General features: G+C 41.1%; 1 protein-coding gene across 1 annotated transcript in view; it reads left to right on the top strand.

Annotated features, from left to right (window-relative positions):
* LOC133003504 (calsyntenin-2-like) overlaps positions 1-23785 on the top strand; it is a 314181-nt gene that overhangs the window by 194903 nt on the left and 95493 nt on the right. Inside the window, exons 5-6 of the mRNA XM_061073253.1 lie at positions 10710-10905; positions 21314-21522. Coding sequence (XP_060929236.1) covers positions 10710-10905; positions 21314-21522 — 405 coding nt within the window. The remainder of the gene's footprint in view (positions 1-10709; positions 10906-21313; positions 21523-23785) is intronic.

The raw sequence follows: 23785 nt of genomic DNA, 5'->3' as shown, positions 1-23785 counted from the left end.
AATACGGCATTAATTAATATCCTCTATTATTCACAAAGATCTGTTTACCCGTCATTATATCATCAAGATTATGCAACACCGTCAATCATAAATAAGCATTTTTAAGCACTAAGCATTTCTTAAATGATTATAAGACACATTGATGAAGTTGTAATCAGATTTGAATGTTGAGCGATATTACGAGAGCCATAATCAAATGTAAACCATATTCACAAATCACAAGTTGCCTAATAAGGCTCTGCAATCTGTAGAAGGTGCCATATCCTTTGTCATAAACCCTCAACCCTCTATCAAAAAAACAGGGGGGAAATGTAGACACCTCATGGAGAGCTGCAGGTGTGGGATGACTTCAGTCCCCCCTCTCAGGACAGACGGAAGTTCGATAGATGTTGCATTTAGCTGAATAACAATATATGCTTCTGTGGGCTATTAGTGAAGCTGTATGAACAGAGACATTAATGATATTATAGTAAAAAACATTTTAAAATGTTCCCTTATCTGCTAACAACTACATACATTATAGTGGGTAATGTCTGAATGTGTATATAGTCCTTAAAATGGAGATGAAGTTAACCCTGTTTTACAAATTGGATTAGTAACACCAGATACTTCTAGAGTTTAACTTATCCAAGAGACTAAAAGTCAGGACATGTCCGCTGGAACATCTCTTTTTACTTTGTCTATTGTGAGAACATGAGTTCTCTGGGACTAAAGCAGGAAAGTTTGAGGGTGATTGAAACAGCATTGGATTTTAGAATCTAACATTTTCCAATATTTATTGTAATGCTTATCTTTTAGATTTGAATTCCATTTTCTTGTTGTTGCTGTATTTCTGTAGGATACCTTAATCTTTTCATCTTTAATTTGAGCATTGTTTTGACTAAATCAAATTTTACATTTTCAATTTATGTGTCTCTGTTGGAAATAGCTCGTCATAATTTCCACTGTGCTTAGCATCGTATAATACTGATATATTTCAGATATATACATTTTTTCCGTCTGACTGCCATGATTGCAGTGTCGTTAGTAGTGAACTGAGGAATAAGTACAGAGTGATGTTTCACTAGTTCTCTCCAGGGACAACTCCCAGACGCTAGAACATTATTTTCTCTGCGGCTGTTCTAACACACTGTAAACGGTGGGCGTCACAGTATTCACTCTCCCCTTAACCTCCCCTCCCCTCTTTCCTTTCATACGTCCTCTATTCCCACCCCCCCCGAAGACAAACACTGCCAGCAGCGGTAGTAGAAGTGTCACCTGAGTCTGTCGTCTGCAGCCACTGCTCCACCAGCGAGCTCATCAGTCCTAAACTCCTCTCGCTGCGCCATCGGCCTAATGCGCTCATTACCGCCGACTCGAACAGAAAGGATAGGTTCCTGCCTCGTCGTTTCTGTGACTGCGTGAGCCGAGTGATGTAACTGATAGCAATTTACATATAAAATACACCAGAGATATGGGCGCCATGTTGAAGCAACATCAACCTCTGATCTTGTTTCCCTCTCAAATCCCCTAATAGAGCATAAATAAGATTAGCATACATTTTGTGCTGTGGTCCGTGGGGACACGATGTGTTTATGGTTTTCCGCAATGACCCCATGTAAGTATTGTAACTGAATCTCTGTAGCATTTAAAACGTAAATCAGCATCCATCTGTGTCTCAGCTTTGTCGCTTCCTGTTTGAATTTAGCCCTGAACGCAACGGACAAAGCTTTATTTCATGATTCTGGCCTTGGCCCGGGTTGTTTTGAATCATGAGCAGACTAAGGCCAGCTGAGTGGAGCCATATCCATTGTGTGGATGGAGCCAAGTCCGTAACACTCAGTGATGATGATGGTGAACAGCCGGGACCAGCTGCTGGAGCTGCCGGCACGCAAAGCGCTGATCGATGGCTATATGGCAGGACTGCAGCCAGTGTTTGGGAAGTGTGGCACTACATAATGTGGAGACGGGATAATTATTTCATCACACAGATCTGGAATTTGGACATTTTCTTTTTCCACTGGGCGCTGTGGAGGGCAGGATCTTAGGGAGTTTTTTTACACTAAGGATCCTTTTTTCTAACCATGCATGCTGATCCTGCCCCATTCTCTTTGACACCAAGAGAGTCTTTCTGCTCAGGTTAAGAAACAATTCAGCCATCCTCACTGCTTTTAGAGTAGTGTGTTATAATTTAATGTAGATAAAGAAAAACAGATTCAGTAAAACTATGTCTACACAAAGCTGCATTTTATGTAAACGTACAATATAAACTCTGGATGCCTTGTGTCTCTCAATTAGCAATGTTTTTAGACATTTTATTGAAGATTTGCTTCATATTGTGTCTTTAAAACACAAGCCACAGAGAAAATAATGTTCCAGTGTGAGTCATCCCTGGAGAGAACTAGAGGAACATCATTTTGAACTTATTCCTCAGAGAACTACAAACGACACGGCAATCATGGCAGTCAGATGGAAGAGCAAGACATATAACTGAAATGTATCAAGCAGAAACAACTTTCTCCCACACAAATGATTCCAAGGGATTATAACAGAGACTGAGGCCTGAAACAACCAAACAATACAAAAGCTGGAGCCAACTATGAAACTATTGTATATCTGGTAAAAAGTGACTCATATCCACATGTAAAATTCATAAATAAAGGTTAGAAGCACGAGTGTTTGGCCATATCGACATTTAAAATGAGTGATCGTGGACAAAGGTAGAGATGGGAGTAAAAACCTCCATCGACTGTCCTCTCGCTCTCTGGGGCACCTACAGTAGGTTTTAATAGAGCCATATTCATCATTTAGTAATGCTCATTTACATAATGTATATTTCTGTTTATGTTGTAAGACAATAACTCCTTAATGAAATGGTGATTTATTCGCAGCTCATAAATGTTAACCATGCAGTCATTACTGAGCCGCAGTGCCGCGCTGATACAATCATTATTTGATGGTTAGGACACGGTCTGATAAAATCGACATGAATATAGGTTAATGACATCACCTGTGTTCAGCTTACTGACACACAATGATAACCTAAAATTAACCACTGTTGTCGTCATCCATTTGCAAAAGCTCTTCTTTTCCTTCACCAAGCTGCTGTGTTTTAATATGCGTGATGTTTTTATGTTCTTAGCCAAAAAAATGCAGCTTCTTTCTGGACAGCAGGTTGACATGGAGAGAAAAAGCTGTGTTTTCAAAGGGAAACATTTCAATTTGGACACAGTTTTATAGTGCATGCTCACCGCTGTGTCTTTTGTCAGTGCTGCCAAATCCCCAAAGCCCCAAAGTGAAAGCAGCAAATAGTTTCTTATCTCTTTAGTTTGAGTCTCAACCAACATCTGAAACATGTATGAGCTTTACCAGATTATGTAATGTTGTTATAACTTTCAAGTTTGTTCTGTTAAGAGAGTTTCCAGACAGTAGAACTAGTTTTCAATATATATGTTCCATTAAATAAAGGAATAAAAACAAGGTTGACTTTTTCTGCTGAGACAGCTCGACTCTCAATCAGATTTACACTTACCCTGTGTATTCTATAGTGTGGTTGCTGTCAGATTTGTTCTGCCTCTTTGACCTATGATCTAATAAACCTTATCCGTGGTCAAAGAGAGTGTCAGCGAGGAGCTGGGCTCTGCTTCATCGTGCAGCTCAGCTGGGCATGAAGCATCCTCAGGGGCATTAATGGGGGTCATAAACTCTGATACGGATATTTGAACACATTGAACTCTAACCGGCCTTGCTCAGACAAGGACACATACTCTCCCCCGAGGCCTTTTCTATTAGCAGAATGAGAAAATGGAAATTATTGATCTCTCTCCATGTTCAATGTGATCGCCTTGACTGCGTTTCGTTGATATTTAGCAGCCTGTAAATCTCCCTATTGGTTTTCCTTGTCCATCCTTATTTGGAAGTCAAAACTTACACAAATGATCATATCCTCAGTTAAGTGGAAATACATGCTTCTAAGGAGGGAGTTATCAGTATCAGAATGGAGCTATAATTTAATTTAATCGAATGTAATCCAGAACCAATATACAAGAAGAACTAATTTTGAGGGAAAAATAATTAATCCAGGTTTAGATTTACTGTAAATGGCCTAAATCCAGTCAGTGTGCACAGTGGGTTTTTCAGTGGTGACAGACAACAGAATCATAACAGTATTAAAAATTACATGGCGATATCTCAGAGAGTTGTAAGGACTCTACAAAAAAGGCTTCCAGAAGAATGCAGAAAAGTGGATAAATAATAATTCATAGTTGATTCATTAGATTATGTAATAAACAAGAGATATTCGATTTTTTACTCACTGGTTTGAAATGTAATTATTCTCGGCTGCCATGGCTTTAAAAGCCTTGTAAGCATCAAGTCGCCGGCTGATTAAATTGAGTTGTTTGTGTTTACTTTGATGCTTTAACTGGTGCTGCGTTTGATGCCAGTCTCTTATTGATAGTTTGACACTTGCACAGCACTGCTTTGGCTCCACTCTATTTCTAGGCCGGTGTAATTGACACAACGCCCGCTGGGGATTGTGATTAACTCTATCGACGTATAGCGGGAGGTGGGTGTATGGCTTTGCACACAGTTGGCAGAGCTAACAGGCCGTTTTCAAGCTCCCGAGACAAAATAGCATTGATGCAGTCAGGGCCGGGACTCAGAGATGAGATAAAGAAGCATGGGCATCGCTCTACCAGCTGCTGCCAGCGGTCCTACTCTGCATCAGACTTACTCTCATTCACCTCACTTCATCATGATGATCATTGTTATTCACATATTACTCTATCTTAGAAGAAGAGAAAGTCACTCCTCGCTTAAAGGAAAACTATCACTGAGAAACTATCACTGGGAACAATACACATCACTCTACAAATCCTCAAGATCATTACCTTTTATTCTTTTTTCAAAAACTTAAATACTCACAGAGTGTACAAAATTTCAGTGTACAAAATTCAGTGCAAAACTAATAATAAAAGTCAAATTAGAATAAAAAACGCACTATAATGAGAAAGTAAATAAAGAATACATAGTAATGCTGGGGGGATTAGTAAAAGTAAAATAAGATAACAAATATATATATATATATATATAGTATTTTGTTGAAAGCTGTATCTTTGATCGCTCAGTAGGAATTATTACTCTCCGGATAGAGGAGACAAATGATCCCTTATTATCTTGACTTGAATCATCTTGAATTATTGTGTGTTTGAAGCCGACCCTGTCATGGTGGTAATAACTAAAAAAACAAGGGCCTCAATAGATAAAACACTTTTTAAATGTTTCTTGGGTTCGAACCTTCCAGCAAACCAGGGTCTTTCTGTTTGAAATGTGCATGGTCTCCCTGTGTCTGTGTGGGTTTACTCCGGGTACTCGGGCTTCCTCCCACAGACATGCAGGTTAGGTAAACAGGAGACTTTAAATTGTCTGTAGGTGGGAATGGGAGTATGGTTATAGATTTTCAAAGGGGCACAGAATTCCTTACAGAATTTTTCTAGAGGGGCTTTATGTGAGAATTTGTCAAAGTAAGAAGTCCCGAAAATGTCTGATGGAGCACAAGTGAGAATACAATGGCAAAACTTCGGGAAAAGGTCTCCACCCTTCACTTCACTCTCTCTCTCTCTCTCTCTCTCTCTCTCTCTCTCTCTCTCTCTCTCTCTCTCTCTCTCTCTCTCTCTCTCTCTGTCTCTCTCTCTCTCTCTCTCTCTCTCTCTCTCTCTCTCTCTCTCTCTCTCTCTCTCTCTCACACACACACACAGATGGTGGGTGTTCAGTTTGTTACAAGACAGTGGGATGTCATTAACTCTGTAAGAGGAGCCTCTAATGTAATTAACAGTGAGGAGACGATGGATGGGAGGTGGCAGGGAGGCGGCGATGGCGAGCTTGAGTAAATCATCTCACGCCCTCGACAGTCACACACACACAAACACACTTCCTCCCCTCTCTCGTAACCCCCGTTGAGGAAGTGTGTGTTTAATTAAAAATCCCCCACCCAACGCACACACACACATGCACACACAGTGAACGCAAACACCCACTCCAAGTTCCATGCGCCCCAGTCAGAACATGCAAGCTTGATTAGTATTAATCCTTATCTGAAAAATAGACAACTTCTCAATTCAGTTTTTTCCTCGGCTGGCTAATTTCATGAAGAGGGTAATTACAGCATTTTCAATTTCGGCCCCTCTGCAGAGTTATGAGTCTGACGTCTATCTCTGCACTGCAGCTGAGAGGGTTAGTGTGGGTGTGTGTGTGTGTGTGTGTGTGTGTGTGTGTGTGTGTGTGTGTGTGTGTGTGTGTGTGTGTGTGTGTGTGTGTGTGTGTGTGTGTGTGTGTGTGTGTGTGTGTGTGTGTGTGTGTGTGTGTGTGTGTGTGTGTGTGTGTGTGTGTGTGTGTGTATGTGTGTGGGTGTGTGTTAGTGAGTGTGTATCCACATCTCCCAGAGTGCCCGCAGATGCATCGTTGGGTGTTTGTGATTAAATGACAAGCAGTGTCATGTGGGTCACTAATATAACAGATAACTTGATGGCAAATCGAACTTGGAAAAGCAGCTGAAATCATGACAACTGTGTAAACTGCATTCCACACAGCAGCGCTTGTTCAAGTATGGTTGATTTAGAAATAATGGCGAGTGGAAATATTAAGACAATGTGAGTGCAAACATTCTGGTGCCAGCAAACCGATGCCAGTGTGGTATCCAGTAATCTGATTTACTTGCCGTCTATCCAGCGTGTGTTCCAACAGTAGGAGCATGAGAAGCATGTCAGCCCTGATTTGAGCTTCCAAACTGGCACGTTTGCGGCTGTGTGTATTCATGTCTGTGCTTTGGTCACTCTCCAGTAGGGAGATGGGAGCTGCCATGTTCCCATCTTTCTCAGCTCCTCGTTTCATCTCTTTCCATATCTCTCTCTTCCTCCTCTTCCTCGCAGCAGTGTGACTGACCTGATATCTCCACACTCAAACGCTCAGTAAACAGCCGCAGAGCATCTCGTTTTTGTCAGCATAGGTAGCCTGTGTGTGTGTGTGTGTGTGTGTGTGAGTGAGTGTGTATATTCTGCTGCAGGCAGCTCATCAGCAATGCTCTGCCGACTTTGATAATAACTTAGGGCTCTGTGGCACTATGGCCCCCCAAATACTCTGTCACACTCCTCCTACTCTGCAAACACTGGCCGCTGCTGCCACTAAGGCCGCTCTGCCTTCGTTGATAATGAGCTCTGTGTCCTCAAAGATAGTCTGGTGTGGACAGGTGCCAGATTCCCTTGAGGTGCAGAGCACTGCAGGACTCCTGACACCAACAGGACAGCAGCTTAGGTCCTGAGCACACATTCCCACTGACTAATAGACAGTCATTAATTTAGACTTGATTAAATGGATACGTAATGGTGCCCAAAGGGAGAGTTAGTAGTCACAGCGCTGGAGAATAAAGTAACAGGAAAAAGAAGACAAATAGCAACTGTCTACAAAGTCAAGGAAGTTAGGATCAAAGTTTTAGAGAGTGCAGTTGAAATAACAATATTTTTGCCATTCTACATGGAGCACTGAAGATCATAAAAATGATTCATTATCTCGAATACCTGAACCTAAAATATAGGGAATAGTGCTGCCGCATACATATCCATTATTTTGCATCTATTGCTTTTAAATGGGCCCCGTCAGAAAGACGGACTTCCCTCTGACCATAAATCTACCCCTTCAAAGCCTAATGCGACACGGAGACACATATTTAGCTAACAGTTTAGAGTCGTAATTAGCGTTTGTGAGTTCTCTGCCTCTGCCAAGTGCCAGCCGCCCAACATCTGTTCCCCTACTGCCGCCGGGGCCAGCTCCACCGCCAGCGTCCCTCCCTCTTCCACCAGCCATCTTTGCCTCTCTGCGGGTGGCAGCAGAACACTGATCAGGTCTGGAGTGAGATGATAGTCGGATGAAGAAGGAGAGGAATAAGAGAAACCCCCCCTTGAGCAGTCTGACTGTTCATTGGAGTCTCTAAAGAGGGAGGTCCTCCCCCTGCTGGAACCTTGACCTAACCCCCCCCCTTATCAGGTGCAGTTAAATCACGTGGAGCATGTGAGGACACTCAGTCGTGGGCGTGCACCATCAGCACATCTTCAGCATAGCTTCTGCACTTGCCTGTTGTATATTGGATTTATTTCTCGCTCCAACGGTGATGGATTTTCCAATTGCCTGTTTTGTATGGTGGTGCAATATTGAGAGAAGCCGCACATCGAGACTGTTGCATCTCCTGTCACTCCCTGTCGCACACCGTTTGCTCGTTGCCATTTTTATCATTTTGCTCTCCCTGGCAAACCATGTTTTCTCCACATTGTGGGGCCCCATTTAACTCTGATAAGTCATTGTTCAGGCAATGCAGAGGGGAAGTCTTAACAGCGTGCAGATAGTGCCGACCCCCACCCTTCTTTATTCTGTTCTCTCTGCTGCTCTCCCTTTCCCCTCCTTCTACCTTTTCGTTATCATTTTGCCGCTACCTCCTCTGGGCAAATTGTCCCTTCAGAGACCTGCCCCGACAGGAAGGGGTGGGGGGAGTTATGACAGGAGCGGGATGACAGGGGAGAGAAAGGGGAGAAGGGGAAGGCGGTGGAAAATAAAGTTGCTCTTATCAGAACTTGCCAGGAGCAACGCACGCACAAAGCTGCTTGGGAATCCAATTTAGTCCTCGTTGTTCGTTTAAGTGATATCAGTGCAATTAGCCGTCACAGGTTAGAGTGTGAGCCTCGACGCGTTAAGTGATTTCCTCAAATCCCACACGTTTAAACACAAGGGGATGACAGCTCTCAAAGAAAAAAAGAAAAGAAACTTTTTTTTTTATGCGGCCTGTTAGTAAATGTCAGCCGCCTCCTGGCTCCTTTGTTTTTCTCGTGTCAGCCGCTCACAGGAGGGTGACTTTGAGCTTATATTTAAACCACACGTAACTCGATCGTGCTGTTTGTTGTTTTGTGGCATCCTTTGTGATGAGAACATTTGCGCAGTAGATAAGATAAGGAATGTGAGCTTGATGTGTTTATAAGAACTCCAGGGCTAGATGTGTTCTATTTCTATATTTCAGTTTTTCATATTAAACATGAAACTCTACAGTGGCCATTACCCAAGGTGACAGACCAGAGGGAAACTCTGTTGCAAATCTTTAGAACTTCAAGTTTCTAGCTTGAATTCCCGGAACATCTAATAGAGAAAAGATTGAAGAAGGTAGATGACAACAGACTAAAATAAGTTTTGTCCCTTAACAAGTTTACGTGAATGGTTTACACGCAGGGTTCAAAAGAGAAAACAAAAAGTAGTTTGAAGTTGACATTTGTGTTCACGTTTTGTGATGCGGAAGAGAAACAAGCCCAAACATTCTGGCTGATGTCTTCCTCGGTGCACAGGCTCAGTGATCATCCCCGTCTTCACCAGCCTCTTTCAAACTGACGTGAGCTGTCAGGTGCACATGGTGGAAAAATCCTACTGTCATAAAAATAGAGCATTAAAAAAACTGTGTGGCATAACAATGGCTTAGAGGTACTTGAAAAAAATCCAAGGATGCAAGAAGTAAAGATTTCACTCGGAATACAGATTGTAAAATTATACATATATCTACTAATTCCAGAAATCTCTGACCGTCTGTATGTGGACCGCATATCTGGAGAATTTCGACTTGTCGGCTTCACACTTTGCCTGTGTAGTTAAGGGCCGATAGAAGTGTGTGTAGATTCAAGAAGCGATTTGGAGACGTGACACGGTAAATCTTAAAGGGCACATTAAAAATCTGGGCGCTTGTATCTCTTGAAGGAGGGAGGCGGGGGTGAGAGGGGGGCGGGGCACTCAAAACAGGTCAATCTGAGGAGGGCTGTTTTAGACAGGGTAAAAAGGGTGCTGTTTTAAATGATCCTTGTGGTATTTTGACCAAAATATGTTACAGACATTTCATGAAGACCCCAAGGAACCATATCAACTGTGGTAAAATGGGCATACAATGGGTCCTTTAAGGAAATTTGAATAAGCAGGCGACCAATGCTCATTGATATAAGTGACGCTGTCGATCACAACAACGGGCATGTTTACAACAAAGGCAAGAACAACTGATTCTCCAACTTGTCTTTCTGAATGGACTTTGAAAAGAATAGGTGAATAAACGGCTCTTTGTGCAGCAGTGGGGGGGGGCAGCTTCAGAGTTCTGTGGAGCAGCAGGGTTCTGGGGCTCAATTACTGCCGGTCACTTTTACAGTTTCAGAAAGCAAACTGCAACCATTATCACCACAGACAAAAAAACAGTCCATTCCAAACAGGTGATTTCAACAGGCACTGCACTTATATATATAAAAAACTCCAATATTACCTTTTTTTATTCCATTTTGTCTTTTTCCTCCAACATCCAAATGTAACACCACACAGTTGTCCTGTAACCTGCTCTGCTGATATGACTGTATTTGATTTGTCCTGCTAGAGCTGTGAAGAAGGAGAGGCTGCAGGTTCTCGAATATTGTCCCATTCTGTATTCCCAGAAACACTGGAGTTCATTTTTCAATAGTTTTATATTATGGCCACCGCTTCATCTTTGTTTCTGCATGAAAGAGGTCAAGCTGTGACAATCACTGTGTCTTCCGCTGTGTGTTTCTCTTCTGCATATCAAAAGGATACGGTTTACACAAATATGCTCTTTTAGGATTTCTTGTGTGAACCATCGCACCTGCTTGACCTCCTCCTTTCCTCTCTTCTCTCCTTTTCCTGGTCTCTAGGGGAGATCTGTGCGTTCAACATCCACGGGCTGGAGGCTCCGTTCAAAGCGGTGGTGCTGAACGGAACGTCAGGCGAGGGCCAGCTGAGGGCCCACGGCCTGGTGGACTGCGAGCTGCAGAAGGAATACACCTTCATCATACAGGCTCACGACTGTGGCTCCGGACCCAAGGGAACGGAGGGCAAGAAGTCCCACAAGTAAGTGATATGCACACCAGGGTTTGAGCACAGAAGCCTGATAGAATATGCCAGTACATGCACAATATGTATACATGCACACTTCACATGGCCATTTGAAGACTCACAGTAGTAGATTTGACTTTTTTTTTTAGAATAAGTGTGAATTTTATCATTTGTCAATAAATTATAAAAACGCTCAGCTAAATTATGTCAAAGAACAGGTACTGTTTGTATTTTTCATCATCTATTAGACAACGGATAAAATTATCAAATTATCAGCTATATGCCAGAGCACACTGACAGTTTCTAATACAGGCAAAATGCTGGTTGAAAAAACAAACATCAAAATGTAAATAATTGTTTTTAAATCTCTCAGCATGAGATGAAACTTGAGGGAGACAACTACTCCTCACATATATGCTATCTTGCTTTTACAAAATACTAAGCTTTACCCCAAAGTTAAAATTGATTCAAATAACGCTCAGTAGAAGTTTCCAGCTCTTTCTCCTCCTCTGTTCTCGTGGCTCCAGTTGCATCCCAGAGAGCAAACACAGCAAATCACCCGCCTCCTCCGACGCCACTAGCTGCTTTAAAGAGGTCAACTGATAAAAACTATTAATCACACTTGTTGGCTCTCCTGAAAGCAGCCCCTGTCTGAAATTGCTCTCCATGCAGCCTTTCATACAACTGCCTTTGTCGACTTTATCCTTTTGAATCTCCCTTCGCTGTGATACCTCTCAAACCACCTCAAACATGGAGCCAAGCACGGAAATCTATCATCTCGTCAGGCTTATAGATGCTTACACACTCACACCCAGACATATATGTGTGTACATACTGACACATAGTGTACACACGCTAAACCTGGAATAATAGCTTCAGGGACTTTCAAGCGTTTGCTGTGTGTGTTAGTGTGTGTTAAGGTGTGTGTGTGTGTGTGTGTGTGTGTGTGTGTGTGTGTGTGTGTGTGTGTGTGTGTGTGTGTGCGTGAGAGTGAGAGAGAGAGAGAGACAGACTTTGGTGTACAAGGTAAAGAGGGTGATTTCTGCTTCTATTTTCATACTGTTGCGATGGTAGATTTAGAAGTCATAGGAGTCATAAGGCTGGGTCCTGTTTTGGAAATACATGTACAAAAATAATACAAAAAAAACATCCTTAAATATGCTGAGAAATTATTTTATGTGTCACTCCAAATAGCTTAAATATGAAAAAGATGCCTTTGGACATACACTTGTGAAGGCGCCAGTCTTCTCGGGACGGCTATGGTCCTAGACGTAAATGCCTGTATCCACCGATGTCCACTAGGGTGCACACGGACCCCTACAGGGGTGGTGGAGTCAGGTTCACAGGGCGTGGATTGCCAGATTAACACCGATCCCCATTTTAATATGACTGGAAAACGTAACTCTCGGCAGACAAGGAATGTGGAATGTATGGTCAGCCATTTTGAATCTCTTTGTATTCTCTCTGTATTTGTTCAGGTGTCCAACAGGAAATGTTACAAAACTATTGTATTCAGTGGTTGTAATACCGACTAGCAGAGTACTCACTCTGCTATAGGAGGGGCCGAGGGAGGAAACCTGATTGGTCATGCGTGGCCTCCTCTCTGTGCTTTTGACCATGTCCCTTTTTAAGCGCCCTGTTATGTCACACTGGACGCTGTAATGCACAGCCTGTTGGGTTGGCGCAGTCAGGCCGATGCTGCGGGGAAAGTGAATTTGGGGACACTTTAAATGGCCCTGTCCTTTCCCTGGCAACTCTCAGAGGAGGTGTCTGGCCTCTCGCCGCAGCACTTGCTCGCTCGCCAGCTCTGATTTAGAAAGAAGCTAACAGGGATAAGGAAGAAGCTTTGCCCGAGGCTTTGCTCAAATTACACATGACACATCAACAGCAGAGAGGGAAGGCAGTCAAGAAAATTAGCAGCTAAAGAGGACAGGGGAGAGGATCAGGAGTGACACAGGATGAGTTTAAATTTCTTTCTCTATCCTCTTTTCTTCCCTGCTCTGCTTACCACTGACTGCTGGCCTACTTCTCATTCCCATCGTCTTTTTTTTCCCAGGCTGACTACAGCTCAGCCCGCTCCTGCTGTGTGACTCTGTCCTCTCTGTCAGTCCCTCTCTCTCTGGTACAAACTCACAAATGTCTGCTCCCTCAGCCTTGGCTGTTGAAAACTGTCTCTTATGATGACTGGAATTTCTTGTTTTTTCTGCTCGAAAATGTCACATCAAACTTTGAAATATGGTATCATCCTGTGAAGGTGGTAAATGTCTTATCTCCCTTCTTGTTGGCATTGTCAGGAACATTGTCAGCAGGGTTGAGAGACATGACATTAAAACCTGCCTCTCTCTGAGTCAGAGCACAAAATAGTTGTGTATGGATTTTACGATTCTAAATCACACTGTTTGACTCAATCACTTCTCAGCAAAATGTCAAAACTCACCTTGAGCTCATGGAAACGGTCTCTGCTTAGGTAAAATTTACACAAAATCCAAACGATGCTACAACACTGTTGGGCTGACATCTGCCTGGGAACTATTTAAATTGAGCTGTGAAGGGTTCGTATAGATGTAGATGTGAATACTGAACCTTGGGGTTGGATGGAGTGGAAGAAAAACAATAATATTATCTCACTAATTAAAAATCTGAAGTTTACATCTCTGTACTGTTCCACACACGCTGACACCTTTTTCTCCGAGTGACTTTCTACAAGTTGCTGTGGAGTAATAAGGCATGAGGGACGTCTCACCTCCTCACGAAGCAGGAGATATTCACAATACTTTCCAGGACTTGCACCTTAACCGCAGCACAGGTGAGACACAGTGGCCCAGAGGTTACATGCCTGGAGACTGTTGCTCTGTTGTCATGGGGATGGTGCGGAGGGGTGGTGGGGTTAATTAATTCATAACAAGGGTAGATCAACTGATTTCTGATGATTGTCTCTGTGGCCACGTATTCAGGACTACAGTGATTAAAATCATCATTAGTGAATCTTAGAGGCCTGTGTGTCCTCACCTCGCAGCAGTTTGGAGAGGCTAATTATCTCAACAAATCAGCACACTGAAGGACAGCCGATATACATGCACACACACCAACACACACTGATACACTCACTCCCAAATCCCAAATGCTGAGTCACATCCACACTGATATCCCTACATTTACATATAAATAATACAAATACCATAGCTGCGGAGCCGGGATAGATCAGCTGATTTTGCATCTCACAGACAAACACATAGACAACCACCTACAGACACACACAAGATTAACAAATAAAAGTCACTTTTTTAAATGTGGAGTGAAGAGGTGGGCCAAAAGCTCTGCCTCGTTAGCGTAAGCTGTCGTTACAAATTCCTACAATGACAAAGACCAGGGGACTCCACGCAGACAAGACCCTGTGCAGTGCTGTCAATATGTCACTGCTTCATTCTACCAAGATTCCAAACTTCTCGTTTGTCACACTTGAGTGAAACCTCATTCTGTCAAATCCTATTAGTTGATATGGTTATTATTCCTGGCGAGATAAAGTGAAAAAAAAAATACATCTAGTGCAGGAATATGCTGTTTATCTTTGGCTAACATAATGTAATGGGAGAATACAGTCTCCGTGTTTCAGTTATGAATATGCACCACCAGGAACTGCACCATCTGTGCCTGTCTGCTGCAGTTACCCGACCAACGAAAGTGACACCCGCTCCCATCCCAGATTCAAACCACGATCAGGTGTCGCCGCACCTCGGCAGACGCTTGAATACTTGCCAGTAAAGTTGGACAAATGGCCACTGAGACGGCTCTTAAATGTCTGTTAAAAAGCCTTATGATCTATTTTCTAACTATGTGTTTAACTGTACAGAGATTACAGCCTGATGTCATGCGTGTAGTTTTGTCGATATTCCTCCGTTCAGCTGCATGATAGTCCAACCCACCCATCAATGATTTGATCCATACTGTCTGATGAGGGGTAAGCGGTATCTGGACGTGAAGCCCGGCAATGGACTGGATTAGCATTCAGTATAATCAGCTTGTATTGAGATTACACATGGCTCCTGTGGAGTTTTTGTGCTAGGGCCTCAGGGTGCTGGCCGATGTGCAAGTGGGATTTCCTTGCATATTGATGAGGTTACTATCCAGTGTTGCTAATTCTTGACAAAGATTAATTGAGTCTGTCTGTGTGTGTGTGTGTGTGTGTGTGTGTGTGTGTGTGTGAGAGACTTTTAATAATGACTTTGTTTGAGTGGCTGTGTGTAGCTGAGTGTTGATAAGTAATGAGTGCAGATGAATATGTAATAAGCAAGGAACAATGCTAACCTGGCATCAACATGCAGCTGGTATCTGATTGTGTCTGCATATGATTTAGCTGGACTGAAATCACACCTGGCACTTGAATACGTTTACGCTGCACTTCATTTTCTCATGAGATATTCACATCCCGGAAAAGTGATTGCAAACATCTCCATACCGTCTTTTTAATAAGATGAAGGACATGACAAAGAAAGCTACTGTCATCAAAGCGACTTGTAATAAAACATGCGTCAGTGTCATTTGAACGATGTGTATGAGATGAACACATGATGCATTCCAGTCAGAACACCTTTTCCACATCTGTAACTTTTGCCGTCTTCACTTTGCCAGAACAGAACATGTTTGTAGTGAATCCAGCACGAACCAATGTGAGAGGCAGTTCAAATTCTCAAGTCATGTCCTACCTACCTAGTAAAACATTTTAAATGCATAAACAAGAAATCAATGTTATATTTTAAAAGCAACTGATACATTCAACACATATTCAGCACACACTGTTATTTTGATGACGTGTTCAGATACATGCACATGTTTTTTTTAATAGGTGCATAGGGATTTGTAGTTTCTTACTCTTGTTGAGGTTTAAGGACAGAGGATGTCATACCTTATTAAGCCATAAGAGACTAATTGTGATTTGTGAATATGGCATATACAAATATAGTTTGATTGAATCGGTACTTCAAAGCCCATTAAATATCATCTGATGATTTTGCCTCTGGGGGCAACAGCCTATATTCTGTTCGTCGTACACTGTTTTCATTTCCACTTGTTTCTTTATTCAATCAAGTCAAATGTTTATCCACATTAAACACAAACAGTGATACTTTTCATAGTTTTTTACGTCCGCACACCATTTTGGCAAGTCTCTATTAACAGCTTTCTGCATATGAGTGAAGATAATTTTAAAAGCTGATAGCCGATGCAATTCGGTCAATATGTTCCACCTCTTCCACCTTCCACACACACTGTGGGTACACACGGTCTACTCAAAAGTGATTGGTCAAACTGGAAACAGAAACCAGAACAATGCCAGCACCCTAACGTACACGTTCTCGATATTCACATGAATAATTTTGTTTATAGAGATTACTTCTTCACAACCCTCCTCTCAACCTGGGTTGGAAGTATCTGATGTCAGGCACTTTTTCAAAAATCACTTCTCCGACCTGGCTCTCCACCTCTGACCCCAACTGTTTGTGATGTGAGGTGCATGAAGATCAGCTTTACCACAAACCCTAGGGATGGAGAAACCTTTCATGATTTCAGTCATTTCAGCAAGCTAACTAAAATATGCTTTACAAGACAAAGGGGCTGAGATGAGTGTGTGGCTGATAAGAACAAAAAGATAAGAAGGATATCGTGTAGAGTACGGCTCTTGAAGTGTTTAATCAGTATTTTATCAGTATTATCATAATCCCCCAAAAATAATAATGAGGCTGATGAATTATTAAATCAATTGTTACATATCTCATTGCGACTTGAAGCTACCTGCACATTTCCGTTAAAGCAGATTTTTAAACATTCCACTTGTTCATATCTCTTCCAAACATATTGACTGAGTGATGGAAAGTAAAACCCCACTCCTGGTTCTGTGTAGAAATATATGAAGTTCGGCAGAAACTAATATGAGGCCTCAGCATGAGTTTGAAGAAAAATGCAAATGAAATGAAAGTCAAACTGAAACCCAACTTTATTTGAGTTGTATAATTATGTGTTATACTGTGGATTAGCAGTGAAGTGTATGGATCTGCAGCTGAATACTGGAGTCTGTGTTTACAGTGAGTTTAACCAATGACAGCTGTCTTGAACGAAAGTGGGTCAGATAACGTATTTGCAGTATTTTTTATAATAACCGCTTATCCGCACGGCTTGATGCCAGTCTCACTGTCTCCCATTGGCACTCTTCAGTGTCATGTACAGTACATTGGCCATTAAAACATTTTAGCGTTCTGCCAACTGCAGAAACACCAAGGGAGATTTTTGATGTGAAGATCCACATGATTTAACACAGAGGAAAACCCTTAAAACTCTGCTGAGCAGTGTTTTTCTAAAAGAAGTGTATAGTGCAGCAAAGGAAAACTCTTTTCTCATACAAACAGACACCCAGCTCTGATCTGAAGTAATGAATCATAAATGTGTCGTTGGACAGAGGCTGTATCTTCCCTGCACCAAATTTGAAGTCTTCATTAGTTGTATTTAAACATGACGTGTTCACACAGCAGATTGAAACACGGCTTTAGATTTGATTTCCTCATTAGCTGGGACGATGTTGTTTGCTAAACCTTTGACTTTTATGTTCCTCCAGATATCCATCCCCACGGCTCTCGTTTCCATCCACTTTGTTCAGCAGTGTTGTTGTGATCAGTCTTGCACCCGTGGGGGGGGTCCCTTAACCCTTGACACAGAAACCAGTTGTGTTACTGTGTCACCCTGACTCACTTCGGACCCTCTGCCTATGAGCTGTGTTCTGTCACTGGAAATGGCGGCCATGGACTCGACTTTGCACAAACACACACTCTCACACACTAACACACATGCACGCTTGCCCTAGAGAGCCAGACGTCTGTTTGGTCCAGATGTGAGCCATCAGAAATGCACACTCGCACGCACACTCACACTGAGTCACAGTTATTTAGTTATATATGATGCATTTGTGTGAATTTGCATGAATACATAATCACACACACACACGCCGCAGTCCCTCCGTACAAGCCTCGGTGGAACAGAGCATATGTTTGCTCCCTCACCACTGGGGAGTGTGGCAAACCAGGGGGTAATGTTTATGCGAGAGCGTCATTAATATAACAAAACAAGGCTGGCTGAGGGATTTACTGCACACACTGCTGCTGCCATCATCCGTCACTTCTTCCTATCGCCGCCTTTCGACTGCTGTTAGCCCCACCATTAACATCCCACCAATCCTAATCCTAAAAGATGAATCACTGTCATACACATTTTTGTTTGTGTATTCCCGACTTGTGTCTGGTGGTGGAACAACTATTCAGATCCTGTAAAGGCCCTCAAAACCTATTTTCTCCAGCAGCTCCTCACTGTGAGTAATGGTCCTTTGCGAACACAGGGTTCTGCCGATGTCACAACAGCTTTTGAGATTTTCACATATTTCTGTGAGGACGGGATGTAACAATTGAATCAGGATGTGATGACAGATGTGGTGTTGTTTGTTGTTGTTCCCAGGCCACTGTAAATCAAATCTGACCAGGCTACACCCACACAGTCTTGTCATGTTTAGGTCTTTACAAATAATACTTAACTTTGTTTTTTTCTCTCTTTAAATTCACTTATTTCATATAGTCAAGGCTATTTAAAAACAAATATATAAATATTACTTTCGTTTTGAAATACATCAATGGATTTGATTGAAAGCAAATAATGTATAGCAAAAATGGAGAATATATAAATGTATGCCAAGGTTTTATAAAATCAAGAAAGATTGTCAATAAGTAGACTAATACTGTATGTCTGAAGTATTAATAATTTCTCATTAGTTGGTTGGAGGTCAAATGAAATATCTAAAGCTCTATACAGTTTATTTAATTTATTTTTAGCCAACAATATTTAGTAATTTATAAACTATATTTAACAATTTATTTCGTTTTTTGCCTTGTTTAAATAATGCAAATACTGAGATTATGTCTAATTTTTAGTTAGTTTTGGTAGTGTATGCCTTTGCTATGGAGGTATTTGGCACCAGATTATTTTATATTTAAATATAAATATTATAGTTTGGACTTGTATTACATTTTGTCAGGTTTGGGGCTACGTACATAGAGGCCTTCATCAATTATGAGTTGTTATGTTACTAACAAATGACACAAGTTACAATGAATGATGCAGATAATAATGAAAGAAATGGGAGATGAAGGAGTATGTGTGTGTGTGTGTGTAGGATGACATCTGTATTATGAGGAAAGGAGGAGGACAGAAAGTGTGAGCTCAATGATGAAGATTGCAGATCTTAACCGTGTTGCATGAAATGACACAACCTCAGTTTATCTGAGTTCAGATGCATGTGTTGCAACTCTGATCTGTTCCATTCCATGAAGTTCCCACAGTTTCTGAAACTATACACTGAATGATGGAAGGCAGGCAGAGCTCATTTTAGTGCTTTTGGTATCGCTTGGGATGACTTAACTATAATATTACATAATATTAAACATTTTAACTAGATATTACCTTGTTAAATACATTTGAAAAAAGGATGAACACAGTAGATTCAACTGATGTAGTTGAGTGTAAGTATAAAGTAACAACATATAAAAGTTTAAATCGTAAACTGAGTAAACTACTTGATTAAATGTACTAAGTTACATCCTACAATGCCTGTTTTCCATTTCTTTGTTTTTTTTTCACCAGTTGTTTATACATTTAGGATTTATATTAAAGCCTTCAACTGTGCATGTGTTTGTGTACAGAGGCTTAAAACAAATGGCCCCCTGTGTTTGTGTGCTCGTGACAGGGACAGATAAGGCAGTGTGGAAATCCATTTTGCCTGGGCTCAGCCTCCACACTGTTTCCCTCTTTGTCGTCCAGTCTCCATCTCCAGCTGACCACATGTTGAAGAGATATGCACGGCTCCTTGTTGTTGCATAATTTCACCGTTATTACTGTACCCACCAGCTAATCCTATAAGCCACATACTCATCTCTGCCCCTTTGTCTCACGAAGCAAAGCATTACTTCTGCCACAGCTTAAAACTGTATTAATCTGGCCCAGCGTCATCCATTACCAGTTGTCAGTCAATGAATCTTAGGATTGATCAGGCTCTCTTCTCTTGCCTTCTGGCTGCTGTAGAGTATCAATACAGGCATGTTTTAGAGTGATGCACACTGGCCTTCTTCATGAAGTGTGACTGAACATGAATTGCAGCTGACAGGTTGCTTATGGAATGATTAATTAGTGTGGTAAGTGCACTCGGACACTGTGTAAGGTGTGTACAGCTATTGTAGAGGAAGCGATCCAGGAGATTATTTTGTCATAGCGATGCAATCGAAGCAATCCATGGGGTCAGGTCAGATAGTGAATAACATAAAGCTCATTGCGACTACTGGTTACCAATCCAAATCATCACTGGTAGGGAACTCTGCTCGTTAGGATCCAACCATTATTTGAGAGGCTGCAGTCATTACTCCTTCTTGCTATTGCATTTTCAAAGAATGTTAATATCCCTCCTCCTGTGTGTGGACTTCAAAGACATATAGCTTTGTAATGCATTTGAGGTGATTAGGTACAATGGACCGAATCGTGAATATACACATAACCTTTTCCCATTTATAAAACCACTTTGTTCTTTTTTTTTCTCTCTCTCTCTAACCCCTTTATTTTGCTGTGGCAGCATAAATGAAACTGAAAACAGCAAACCTTAATTGCCTTTTACTTTTCTGCCTGACAATTGCTGAGAAAGACATCGGCAGCAGGATTTGTGGTTATGGGTTAATGCATTAATAATTCAATTTATGTGGAGGCATTGGTAAATGCTTATTGGATATTTTTAAATATCTTTGAAGTTATATTTAGTGCTATAATAATTTTCAATAGATTTGGAAGATGACCTAACAAAAACAATGAATAGTAAAAATGTAAGAACAAAGGCCAGAATGTCCTAATATTTGGTCCTAAGTTTTTTTTTATTTGTATTGAAAATGTCTTTTTTAAAATACATTCATTTGCTGTTAATCAATAAACAGTAATAATAACGGACAGATGGGTTTGCTTTTAATTATATCGTCAAAATTGTTACAGTTCATCCTGTGTGGAAAATAAATATGTCAACTAAATATAATCAATCAATTCAATAGTTTTTATTGCATTTCACCTAAAACCACTAATACCAATGCCAGGTTGGTGCAAGAGTAAAAAGCAGCGTAAAGTTATCAAGATTCATCCTCTGGGAATCATGAATGTCTGTACGAAACTACTGGCCAACATGTGCTTGACATCATGCTATTTGTCTTATGAATTAATCAAATGATTTCTTATTTCTCAAATGAAACATTAAAAAAGAGAAGCTCTTTTACAGTTACAGCAGTTACACTCAATGCAGATGACATAATATTCTACACTAATCTCCATTTCCCCCCTCTCTGTCTCCCACTATTGTCTGCAGAGCGGTGGTGCACATCCAGGTCAATGACGTAAATGAGTTTGCTCCTGTGTTCCGGGAGCCCCAGTACCACGCCGCGGTGACAGAGGGCAAGATTTACGACAGCATCCTGCAGGTGGAGGCCACTGACCAGGACTGCTCTCCACAGTACAGCCAGATATGTAACTACCAGATCACCACAAGCGCCACGCCCTTCGCAATAGATCGCAATGGTGAGTAGAAGAGACGCCAAATATATGACAAGCATCCAAAGATATGTCATCGTGCTATGTTACCTATATATTAACAGTCTATGACAATCAATGCGTTACAAGTGTTATTTTGAAGTGGTGTCAGTTTATTATTCAGGGCATCCACTTTCTGATATGTATTTCAAATAAAGTGAATCTTCGTCTGCTCTCCATATTATGTGGTGAAGCAAAACAACAAGTGTGTTTAATAACCCAGTGACACTTTAGTCTGAAAATCTATAATACACTCACACACACAAACACACACACACATACCCACATACACCTAGTCTAAACTAAACATGAAGATACCTGCATACACATGCACACACATAAGCTAAACGTAATACTCTGATAGATGTCCGTCCCCATGGGTAAAATATGTTCTTTGCTTTTTGCAAAGTCAAGCGTTGCCCAGAGAGTCATCACTCATCTCCAGGAATCAGATTATAGAAGTCTGGGCACATATAAACATAAAACACATAGATGCAAAATAAATTCAGTGGGCACATATTTACTTGACTTTATTGTATTGCCACTTAAACATAGTAATTTTGTTCTTGGACATTAATCCACAAACAAACACTGAATGTTTTACAGATATAAATCTATTCCACAAAATCATGATGTGATCATCAAAAATCTATTTACATTACTCTTTTTTTTTTTGCTTAAGATTAAAAAATGCAAGAGACATTACTGTTTACATTTTTGTTGTTGCCGACCACCAAGCATTGCCAACTCGTGGGGTGCTGTAATAAAAAGGGCTGACTGGATGAGGTCAGGGTAAAACTGGCCTGTAAATGATACAGAGGAGAGGCTGCAGCCAAGGAGTTCTCTCCTCTCTCTCCATTTGAGGGTCTTGCTTAGCTATTGACCGCTGAGGAAAAGGCTTTGAGAGCTCTTGAACTCAAGAGTACCTAAGGGAGAGAGGAGGAAGATGGAGGGAGGAAAGGAGGTGTGGGCTGTGAGAGTGAGTGTAAGTGCTCTGAGAGGATCATGGAGAGATACAAAACTGTAGCAGTGATAAACTATACCAAAAGAATAAGACTGGTGATATAATACATTTTTCATATTGCACATAAATAGAATAAAAAGACAAAAATCAACACTGACCTGATCCTAGTAAAAATTATTATTTATGTTTCGAATCCCTGACGTATCCGATTTTCCTGAGCTCATTGTTAAGTCAAAATATCAAACACTGCAATGAACCACACTGTTGCATAGGGTGACATGTTGCTTTATTGCCATACAATCAACACTAAAGTTTATATGTCTCAGTCCTATTTACACATCACTACCATATGTGTTCCATATTCCACCAAATGCATATTTATCTACAGCTGAAGACACCACTATTCCCTTTTGTTAAAAATTAGAGTGCCCAGCTGTTACTAGATCTCTCTTACTATACGTTTAATTATGAATCTATTGATTTGTGTTGTATTTGTCAAGAATAACATCAGTAGGACGTTGGTCTTGGGGTAAAGTGTTGCATACATGTAAGTACAGTATGAAATTATTGATAAACAGACTCTAACCTTATTGACTTTTGGTAATTTCATTTTTTTTTCTGGACATCAAAAACATAACTATTTAGCCGTGATAGTGCCTTGTGAGGCTCTTCTTAAAAGCAGTGCTCTGAGCAAAATGCTGACATTAGAAGGTATCAATCTTCGTATTAATCTTTAAAAGGAAAACGTTCTAGCGTACCATGCTCACCACCACCAATGTAAGCAATCATTGCTAATTAAGAGATACCCGGTCTTTAACTAAATAAAGTTAGTCAAAGGTACTGTAATACATCCTGAGAGGCAACAAATCAAATAGTTGTTGAAAGATTTCACTTCAAACTCTCATTGTCAAGCTCGTGGTTCATCAAAGTCAGTGGTATTAATCCTCTGAGCACCTTTAATGTCTGAACAAACCTGGATGACTATTCACCCACTAGTAATTTCAGTCAAGACCTAAATGGTAAACCAACCAACACAACAATGCCACATCTATAGGCATGCAGCTAGAATGACTTATGCATGTTTTGAAAAATGTATGCGAAGTCAAATCTTTGCAATGGATGACTCATTCCTAGGTTTCCATGACCAATAAAAATGCCAGCATTGTCTGTTAAATAAAGACCTGTAGCCCTAACAGAGCTAGATAAGAAATGCTCCGGTAATCCTGGACAGTAATTATAAAGCAATGATGGAGGGAACTCACAAAGGCAGGTGCAGAAATGGTTGGC

Source organism: Limanda limanda, chromosome 6 (genome assembly GCF_963576545.1).
Source record: "Limanda limanda chromosome 6, fLimLim1.1, whole genome shotgun sequence".
NCBI classification, from domain to species: Eukaryota; Metazoa; Chordata; class Actinopteri; order Pleuronectiformes; family Pleuronectidae; genus Limanda; species Limanda limanda.
Note: the sequence above shows the minus strand (reverse complement) of the source record. Positions and strands in the feature narration are given on the sequence as shown.